Here is a 10,238-nt window from a genome sequence, read left to right on the forward strand (position 1 = left end):
GGTTTAAGGCTGCTCCAGAAAAGGACGTGCGGGGGTGGAGCCGTCGGGGCAGGGGCGGGGCGAGCTCTAGTGGGTGTGGCCTTAGCAAGGCTTTGGGTCTCCTGGGAGCATGGTCCACCCCAGAGACCTGTTGCTGAGGCGAACTTGGCTGCTGTGTCTTCCCACTCAGGACTCGGCTTTGACAGGCACGAGGCAGGGACTGGGGGTACTGGTGAGCCCCTACCTCTCAGATCTTTCAGGAGCTGGGTAGGACCTGCAGTTTCCCAGGGAAGACCCGGCCCGGGAGTAAGGGTGAGGTGGAGCCTGAACTTTCCCATTCACACTGCAGGTCCTGGTGTCTTCGGCGCAGCTTGGATTTCAAACTGGAGGGTAAATTGTGGTTATGGCCCTTCATCAAAATTTTAGAGTTATAGATCCCAAAAGAGAAACAATTAAGTCCTTTAGTGACCCAAGGGGGTGCAGGGGAAGGCTGTAGTTTGGTCAAAACTTTTTCTGCCTCCCCTAAGGGCGAGGTGGAAACCCAGAGTTTCCTGACCCCAGGACCCACTCGTAGGTTCCTTTTGACCTCTTTACCTCATTCCTAACACTTCCTCCCCAGCAACCAAACAGATTCCAGGCAGATAGACAACTTTGTGGTCAGATTAAACCACCCAGTCACCCTACTAAGATGCCACTAGTTTGGGAGTCTACCTGAGGCAGCGGTCGGGGCAGGAAGATCAGCTGAGGGTTACTTGGAAGGCTGTATATTGGGGAAACCTAGCAACCAGACACAAGAGGTGGGAGGGGGCAGAAACTTTCATAATGAAGCTTCCAAGGAGACTGGGAATTTTCCCCAAGGACACTGAGAGAGGGTGAAATCAGGGGAAAGGAGGGACTTCCCCATATGTTCCCTTCCCCCTCACGTTAAGCCCCCCATCCCCCAACCTGTGACGGGAACTACGGTGGCCAAAGTCTGCCCTGAGGTTAAAAAAAATTGATTGTTTTGCAGTCTGCCAGCAACAGTGGGGTTTGTGGGAAGATTGGTAGGAGAAGGCACTGTCCCTTGCCAGCTAGCATGAACCAGGGGGAGTGTCTAGAAAACTGGACTGAGGCCAGACTCTGCCCCCACCCTTATGGGGGATGAGAAACGGCCTAGGTTCAGGCTGCCTGCCAGGGCTGATAAGGGGCCCTCTGGGGCTCCCACAAACGGTTTATCGCTTTGGGGGGGGGTACTACTTGCAGGGTTTAGGAGGGGCACAAGCATGGAGCAACGTTGGGGTCTACTTCGGAGAGTGGTAAGACCAATGAGGGGAGTGGAGTTGTGGTTACACACATTAGGTCTTCTTTTGTGTCCCTCAGGCTCCTCCCTAATGCATAAGATTGACCCCACCCATCCCCCTTGGGTCCCTACTTGGGTCCCTCCTCTCCAGCCTCCAGAACTCCCTTCCTCTCTGCCGAAGTCAGTAACACCATTCTTGCCTAACCCTCTGCCAACCCTTAGGCCCCCTCTCCTAATCTCATGCCTACCTCCTCCTTCCAATCAGCAACAGTGGTCCCCAAGACCCTCTCAGACTATCTATAGACGTGTGGAAGACCCTCAGCTGGAGTACCTGAAGGAGGAAGAGAGGGAGGAAGGGGAGGAGCTTCCTGTCCAGTTCTGCCCCATGGAACTCAAAGGCCCTGAGCACTTAGGCTCCTGTGCCGGGAGGTCACTTCCCATACCCTGGGCTGCAGCAGGTCGAAAGGCTGCCCCCTATCTGGTCCTGACCACCCTGCTAATCTTCACTGGGGGTGAGTCTTTCCTCTCTCCTCCTGGGCTGGGGGCATTTCTGGGGTCTAATAGAAGAAGGCACAAGATAACCCCATCTTCCCACCCTCCAGCCTTTCTCCTGGGCTACGTGGCCTTTCGAGGGTCCTGCCAGGCGTGTGGGGACTCTGTGTTGGTGGTTGGTGAAGATGTCAACCCTGAGGACTCCCGCCAGGGCACACTGTACTTGAGTGACCTCCAGGCCATGTTTCTTCGGCTCCTTGGGGAGGGGCGCATGGAGGACACCATCAGGTAAGAACACAGCCTAGCTCCTGCGGGGCCCAGTGTTCGCTCATTAGCTGGACGGGAGCCCTGCCACTTCTCAAAGTCTTCTCTTGGGTCTTCCCACCTTCCTTTCTGAGCTCCCTGCTCAGCGGTCCTTGGAAGGACAGCTCAGTATCTAAGGGCCTGAGACATTGAGGATGGTTTATTTAGGAGATAGGCAGCTGGGTGGATGGAGACAAGGGACTAGGGCCTGGTGGCATGTGTCTTTAATCCCGGCACTCAGGAGGTAGATGCAGGAAGATTGGGAATTTTAGGTCATCCTCAACTATGTAGTGAACTGGAGTTTAGCCTCAGATGTATGAGGCCCCATCTCAAAAGCGTAAATAATTTGCAAAGTTACATGACATTTTAATTTTATTTTATGTAATGAACAGGTCATTATGGGTATGAGAAAAAATTTTAATATTTTTTCAACATGTACTGAAACAACCACATGATTTTTCCTCTGGGTTTCCTTTTTTACAGTTATTTAGTATTTATTGGAGTGTGGCGCTTGGGTGCCACTGAGCATGTGCAGTGGTCAGAGGACAGCTTGCAGTGTGGTTGGTTCTCTCCTTCTACCATATGGATCCCAGGGATTGAACCCAGGCCCTCAGGCTTAACAACAAGCATCATTTACCTGCAGAGCCATCCCACTGGCCTTCTTCCAAACGTTTGTTTGTAGTTCTGGGGTTTGTACCTAGGGCCTTCAACAACATCTCTAGCCCCTTTACTGTTTTGTTTGATTTCATTTGTTTTGGTTTTAGTTTTTATGATAAGGTCTTGTGATGTAGCCCAGGTTGGCCTCAAACTTGAGGTCCTCTTGCTTCAGCCTCCCAAGTGCTAGGATTATAGGTGTATACCTGGGTTTTCCTCCTCTTCTTCCTCCTCTTCCTCCTCTTCCTCCTCCTCCTCCTCTTCCTCTCTTCCTCTTCCTTCTCCTCTTCCTCTTTTTTGTCCTCCTCTTCTTCTTCTTCCTCCACCTCTTCCTCTTCCTCCTCCTCTTCCTCCTCTTTCTCTCCCTCCTCCTCCTCTTCCTCTTCCTTCTCCTCCTTCTCCTCCACACTTAGGATTGAAGCTAAGTTACTACTGTTTTAGTGTTTATTTAGTGAATTGGATCATGGTGTATCTTGATACAACAATAGGCACTTGATCAAAGTAAATGGCTATCTTCCAGTCTGAGGCTGGGGCTATAGCGTGGGGGACAGAGAACTCACCTCGCATGATGCCCTGCATGGCATGAACTAAGTGTGGTGGCTCATACCCATGATCCCAGCACCTGGGAAGTGAGAGCGGGAGGATCGGGAGTTCAAGGCCACCCTTGGCTTCGTAATATCTTCCAGGACAAATGAGACCTTGTCTGCACACACCCCCCCCCCCCCAATTTCTCAGACCTATGAAAGCCAGGAAATAGGTAGAGCTACCTACGGCTGAATTTTTCTCAATTCCCATCCTCTACAACGTAGTAAGGAATTTTCAAAAGGCAATACGTTGAAAGCTCTGGGAATGTGGACCAACGTATATGTTTCAGCCCAAGACAAACAGACAGACAGACCTGCAAATACAGTGAGGACCAAGGGAGGAAGCCAGAACCTCAAAATGTCTAGCTGGAAAGTGGGATTGAGAGCTGGCAAGATGGCTCAGCAGGTAAAGAGGATTGCTGTTGAGCCTGACAGCCCGGGTTCAATCCTGAACTCGGGAGGGAGGAGTGAGCCTGGTTCTAATTTCTCCTCTCATCTCCACATGCTCGAGGTGCCGGTTTTGGTATGTGTGAACGTATGGATCAGAGCACACGCGCACACACACACGTGCACACACATCACAATAAATAAATGTAAATAAAGTAAGGGGGTTCAGCACATTGAAGGATGTGCAGACAAACTCTTTCCTGTCAGTCTCGGACTGATTGTGGGACTTAATACTTTGACTGGGCCTGGTGGCAGATGCCTGTAATCCTAGTTATTTGGGAAGCTAAAACAGAGAAGTTCTGTGCCTGTGCCTACCTGGTTTCAAGTGAGTCTGTGGCTAGCCTTGGCTATTCAGCATAACCTTGTCTTAAAAATAGGACAGAAAAAAAAAGTTGGTTTGTGGTACAGTGATTTCCTAGAATCTGGCAAAAGAGAGGGAGGGAGGGAGGGAGGGAGGGAGGGAGGGAGGGAGGGAGGGAGGGAAGGAAGGAGGGAGGGAGGGGGGGAGGGGAGGAGAGGAGTTAGAGAGCCAGGAGCCAAGAGCCAAGACTGGAGGTCAGGAAACCCAAGAGTCCCATGGGAGATGTGGCCACTCGAGAAAGGCCAGGTCTCTGCCAAGGCCATACTTCTGTGACAAATGGAGAGCAGATTGTTTCCCCTGTGACAGTAACAGCCCATGAGAGGGCAGTTCATGGTCGAGGTGAGAAGGCTAGTTTAGGTAACAGACTTACTGGGCTATGACAACGGAAGCAGACCAGGTGATCTCCCGGTCCCAAAGCCCAATCCTCGTGCCTCTACCTCCCAATTACTTTCACCTGAATTTGAGGCTAGCCTGGTATACGTAAGATACCATTCTAGGCCTGCGTTTACCATCTCGGTCTTTTCCTTTTTCCGAATTCTGCGGTGTGTGTGTGTGTGTGTGTGTGTGTGTGTGTGTGTGTGTGAAGTAGTCCCCTTCCTGGCCCCTAATGTGAGCTCTCTCTGCTCAGGCTGACCAGCCTCCGGGAACGCGTGGCTGGCTCAGCTAGGATGGCCACCCTTGTCCAAGACATCCTCGATAAGCTCTCGCGCCAGAAGCTGGACCACGTGTGGACTGACACGCACTATGTGGGACTTCAGTTCCCGGACCTGTGAGTCTGGGGATGCGACAAGGGGGCAATTATGCATGAGGTTGCACACTCAGGAGTGCTCACCCTCAACCATCCTCAGGGCTCACCCTAACACCCTGCACTGGGTGGATGCAGATGGGAGCGTCCAGGAGCAGCTACCGCTGGAGGATCCGGAAGTCTACTGCCCCTATAGCGCCACCGGCAACGCCACGGTGAGGTTACCAGGATGGGGAGCCCATCGCGTCCTCATTCGGTAGCCAGAGTTGGGATAAGGGCAGCGAGGCCTCACGGAATCCCACGTTCCCAGGGCAAGTTGGTGTACGCCCACTACGGGCGGCCGGAGGACCTGCAGGACCTGAAAGCCAAGGGCGTGGAGCTGGCTGGCAGCCTCCTGCTAGTGCGAGCTGGGATTACTAGCTTCGCCCAGAAGGTGAGGCTCCCAAATAGGACATCATGTGTTGTGCGTTGCAACTGTCGCTGAGAGAAAAGAAAAAATAGGCACATTTTAAGAAAATATTGAGCTGAGCAGTGGTGGTGCACGCCTTTAATTCTAGCACTTGGGAGGCAGAGGCAGGTGGATTTCTAAGTTCAAGGCCAGCCTGGTCTACAGAGTGAGTTCCAGGACACCAGGGCTACACAGAGAAACCCTGTCTTGAAAAACCAAAGAAAGAAAGAAAGAAAGAAAGAAAGAAAGAAAGAAAGAAGGAAGGAAGGAAGGAAGGAAGGAAGGAAGGAAGAAAATTGACAACCGGGCGGTGGTGGCACAGGCCTTTAATCCCAGCACTCAGGAGGCAGAGGCAGGCAGGCCTCTGTGAGTTTCACACCCACCTGATCTAGAAAACTAGTTCCAGGACAGCCAGGGCTACACAGAGAAACTCTGTCTCGAAACGGAAGGAAGGAGGGAAGGAAGGAGGGAAGGAAGGAGGGAAGGAAGGAAGGAATGATGAAAGAAGGAAAGAAAGAAAGAAGATAGATAGATAGATAGATTTGCAGAAGACTACCATGATGTAACCTGTAACCCCAGCTGCTTAGGAAGCTGAGAGGCAGGAGGATTGTAAATTCAAGACCTGCTTTGGCTACACAAGGCCATTCTCTCTCTCTCTCTCTCTCTCTCTCTCTCTCTCTCTCTCTCTCTCTCTCTCTTAAATTAAATAATAAAGAGCTGGAGAGATGGCTCAGCGGTTAGAGCACTGACTGCTCTTCCAGAGGTTCTAAGTTCAATTCTCAGCAACCACATGACATCTTTGTAATGGGATCCAATCGCTCTCTTCTGAAGACAGCTACAGTCTGAAGATGAGCTACACTGTATTCATATACATAAAATAAATAAATCTTTTAAAATTTTAAATAATAAAGACATAGCTGACAGTGGGATATGACAGCGCAGGTCTGTCCTCTCAGTGCTCCCGATGGGAAAGGCAGGGGCATTAAAATTCAAAGTCATTCTCTGCCACACAAAGAATTTGAAGCTAGCCTGGAATAAATGAGATTCCATCTTAGAAACCAAACTACAGGGACAGGAGAGATAGCTTGGTGGGTACAGGCACTAACTATCAAGCCTGAATTCAATCTCTGGGACCTATGAGTCTCAAAGGAGAGAACCTGTTCCGGCTAGTTGTCCCCTGACACAGAAATAAATAAATACATGTAATTATTTCTAAGTAAAATAACATACGGGCTTGTGGTGGGGCACAGCTGGTAGAGCGCTTGCCTGGCATGCCCCCGAAGCCTTGGGTTTGATTTCCCAGCACTGCATATCTGTGCACCACCTGTGTGGCTGATGTTTTTGGAGGCCAGAGAGGGAGTCAGAGCCCCTGGAACTGCAGTTACAGATGTGAGCTGCCATTTAGGTGCTAGAATCAAACCCAGGACCTCGGGAAGAACAGCCAGTACTCTAACCACTGAGCCATCTCACCAGCCATTGGCAGGGAGGTTTTGAAATGCTCTGGAGACACCGAGGGAGGGCTGCAACATTGAAGTGCCAGGTGACAGCTACTACACACGGTGGGCCCTTAAGGATGACAGTTGCAAATGAGAAAGAGCCCTTTTTTTTTTTAACCTTTCCTTTTCTGTTCTCCCTCAGGTAGCCATTGCCCAGGACTTTGGGGCCCAAGGAGTGCTGATATACCCTGACCCAGCAGACTTCTCCCAGGACCCCCACAAGCCCGGCCTGTCTAGCCACCAGGCTGTGTATGGACATGTGAGTCTTGAGGGGAAGCCAGAGCTCCCTTCCTAGGGCCCAGGGATACTCAACTGGGGCCCGTTCAGCCCACAGTTTCAGAGTGGTTACCCCTTCCTCTTTAGGTGCACCTGGGAACTGGAGACCCTTACACGCCTGGCTTCCCATCCTTCAATCAAACCCAGTTCCCTCCTGTGGAATCATCAGGCCTTCCCAGCATCCCTGCCCAGCCAATCAGCGCAGACATTGCTTATCGCTTGCTCAGGTAAAAGGGCGGGGAGACAGGACAGGGTGGGACAGGTGGAGTAGCAGGCGGGAGCTGAAGTTAGCTGTAGGGTTCCTTCAGTGACTGAGAAGGTGACCTGAGACTGCAGAGACATTTCTGTCAGTACAGTGCTTGTTCTTCAAGCATGGAGAGCTGATTTACACACCCAGAAGCCATGTTAAACACAAACAGAGAGCCTAAGTGCACGCGGGTAACTCCAGCCCTGGAGATGAGGGAACAGATTGGTTCCCTGGGGCTCACTGGCATCCAGCTTAGCTAAATTAGTGAGCTCCAGGCCAAGTGCAGATCCTGTCAGAGAAAAACCAAGGTGTCCTAGTCAGATGCCTCAGTGAATAAAGGCACTTGCCGGGAAGGCTGAAGACCGTCCGTAAGTCTCACATACTCAAGAGAGGACAGACTCCCACAAGTTGTCCTCTGACCCCCACACATAGCACACTCACACACACAAAAAGGAATACGTGTTGTAAACTTTTTAAAAAACTGATTTGTACCTGAGGTCAAGTTGCAAGGTTGACCCGTTGGCCTCTACACACATGTGCGCGCACACACTTCTAGTCACACATACATGCAAACACCCACAAAAGAAAGGGGTAACCTTTTAGGTTACCCACATCTTCTAGCAGGCCCCACCATCTGGTACACCCACAAGTGCACAGGACACAGCTTATACCACAGTCCGGCAAGCCCGGGCTGCACCGTCCCCGGTCCGGCAGGCCTGGACTGCACTGTCCTATTGAGCATGGTACAGATCTAGAGCTAAAGGCAGAAGAGAACTAATGAAGCAGTGTTTTAGGACGTTCTGAAGCCTAGGCCACACCACCACTTCCAGACTCTTCTGCCCCATTTCCTTCCAGGAGACTCACAGGCCCTGTGGCTCCCCAGGAATGGAAAGGTCACCTCTCAGGCTCTCCTTATCGGCTGGGACCTGGGCCACGCTTACGCCTTTCGGTCAACAACCTCAGAGTCTCAACCCCCATCAGTAACATCTTTGCATGCATCGAGGGCTTCGCAGAGCCAGGTGGGCTGGTGTGCCCTTCATCTCCCATAGCCTGGGAGAGACTCTGCTCCTAACCCCAACCAACGAGGGCTGAGGCAGGAGGCCCTGCGGAAGGGCCAGAAGTGGTGGAATGGAATGGAGGATGATGAGGGGTGGCAGTGTGGACCCCTCCAAATGGGTAGTATTGCTCAGTAGTGAGTTCCCTGTGCACTGTGGGTGAGCAAGCGTTATACTAGAGATGTAAGCATCAAGCAAAGGCCGGATTGGAGGAGTGGAGTCTGATGGTGAAGAGTCAAAGCTTGCTGAGACGGTTTGGCAGTGTGGGGCAGAACTGGGAAACCCTTGAATGGCCAGGTGTCAAGGGAGAAACAGAGACCTGGGTTGACATGCAGATGGGGGATGCTGGAAGTCAGAGGAGGGACACAAAAGAGATGGAGAGAGAAACACAGGTTAAGGGAGATGCAGAACTTGCCTGACCAGAATGGACCAGAATGTTTAGCCAGACATGGTAAGCTCACATCTGTCATCCCAGCATTCAAGAGTCTGAAGCAGGAGGATTATGAGTTCAAGACTAGCCTGGGCCCCAAGACCCTGTATGAAGCAGTGGTAAAGGGGGCCAGGAATGGTGGCACACACCTAGAGACAGGAAAGCAGAAGTTCAAGGCCACTGTAGACCATACGGCAAAATAAAAGAAAATAAATAAAATAAAAATAAAACAAAACAAGCAGACCAAAACCTCTAGCAAAATAGAATGTCCCCAGCAGTAGCCCAGCTGATAGAGTGTTCGCCCAGCTTGGGAAAAACTCTGGGTTTGATCCCAGCACCTGGCATGGTGGCACATTCCTGTAACCCTGAGAGGAAGTGGAGGCAGGAAAATCAGGAGTTTTAGGCCAGCCTTGGTTCCGTGTGAAATCCCATCTCCAGAAGAAAGTGGGGGAAAGTGTGTGTTTGAACCCCCAAAAGGTGGATCAGGCCACCTGGGCAGAGCTGAGAGAGAGAGGCATGGTCCTTTAACATGGTTGACATTATAGAGCCCTGGGAGGAGCCGTGGCAGGGAAGGTGACTGGGGAAGTTGGACAGGAGGGACTGGATCTCTGGGGGCGCCCGCCCTCCATGGCTGGGTGGAGGAGACCCTGTCAGTTTAAGATGTGGGCTCAACACATACCTTCCTTCAGATCACTATGTTGTTGTCGGAGCCCAGAGGGATGCATGGGGCCCAGGAGCAGCCAAGTCTGCGGTGGGGACTGCCATCCTGCTGGAGCTGGTTCGGACCTTTTCCTCCATGGTGAGCAACGGTAAGGTCAAAGCCAAGACCCGTGTGAGCTGCGGCTGTGTCCCCAGCTAGGACTAGGTCAAAGGTAGTTGGCAGTGTAGACTGGAGATAAGCCACTTGGGTCTGAGTCCTCTGATTGGAGTATCCAGTGTGTGGTTCTAGGCAAGTAACCTCATTGATATAGTAATTCCCCATCCATGTATTAGCCTGGGGGCAGATGGGATGCCTCAGAGGGCACTTGCTGTCGAGTCCAGTGACCTGAGTTTGAGCCTCAGAAACCACATGGTAGAGGAAAAGAGCTAGCTCCCTAAAATGGTCCCCTGATTTCCACACATAGGCCACCATATGCATGCACACATACACAAAGTGTTTTTTAATTTTGGGCAGGCATGCCCTATAATTCCAGCCCTTAGGAGCCTAAGGCAGGAAAAAAAATCAGTATTTCAAGATCATTCTTAACTATATAACAAGTTCTAGGCCAGCCTGGGCTAGTCTCTGCTTAAAAAAAACAAAAAAAAAAAAACAAAAAACAAACCTGCCCTCCCAAAGCCAGGCATGGTGCCACATGCTGTTTGTTTGTTTGTTTGTTTGTTTTTATTTGGTTGGTTGGTTGGGTTTTTTTTATTTGGTTGGTTTTTGGTTTTTTTGGTTTTTT

The 10,238-nt window shown here is 51.2% G+C and overlaps 1 protein-coding gene across 4 annotated transcripts in view; it reads left to right on the forward strand.

Annotated features, from left to right (window-relative positions):
* The first annotated feature begins 85 nt into the window (after window positions 1–85).
* Window positions 86–10,238, forward strand: part of Tfr2 (transferrin receptor 2) — a 15,591-nt gene continuing 5,438 nt past the window's right edge. Inside the window, exons 1-12 of one of the 4 annotated variants that reach the window (XM_028777858.1) lie at window positions 86–185; window positions 329–369; window positions 1,222–1,274; window positions 1,524–1,770; window positions 1,861–2,038; window positions 4,728–4,868; window positions 4,948–5,059; window positions 5,155–5,277; window positions 6,931–7,047; window positions 7,152–7,291; window positions 8,167–8,330; window positions 9,486–9,605. In XM_028777858.1, the coding sequence (XP_028633691.1) occupies window positions 1,242–1,274; window positions 1,524–1,770; window positions 1,861–2,038; window positions 4,728–4,868; window positions 4,948–5,059; window positions 5,155–5,277; window positions 6,931–7,047; window positions 7,152–7,291; window positions 8,167–8,330; window positions 9,486–9,605 (1,375 nt within the window). In that variant the 5' untranslated portion in view covers window positions 86–185; window positions 329–369; window positions 1,222–1,241. Of the gene's footprint in view, window positions 247–328; window positions 370–1,221; window positions 1,275–1,523; window positions 1,771–1,860; window positions 2,039–4,727; window positions 4,869–4,947; window positions 5,060–5,154; window positions 5,278–6,930; window positions 7,048–7,151; window positions 7,292–8,166; window positions 8,331–9,485; window positions 9,606–10,238 lie in introns of all 4 variants that reach the window. The other 3 variants (XM_028777855.1, XM_028777856.1, XM_028777857.1) reach the window with 3 other exon arrangements.

The sequence above is a fragment of the Grammomys surdaster genome, unplaced genomic scaffold (genome assembly GCF_004785775.1).
Source record: "Grammomys surdaster isolate TR1022 unplaced genomic scaffold, NIH_TR_1.0 316, whole genome shotgun sequence".
Lineage (NCBI taxonomy): Eukaryota > Metazoa > Chordata > Mammalia > Rodentia > Muridae > Grammomys > Grammomys surdaster.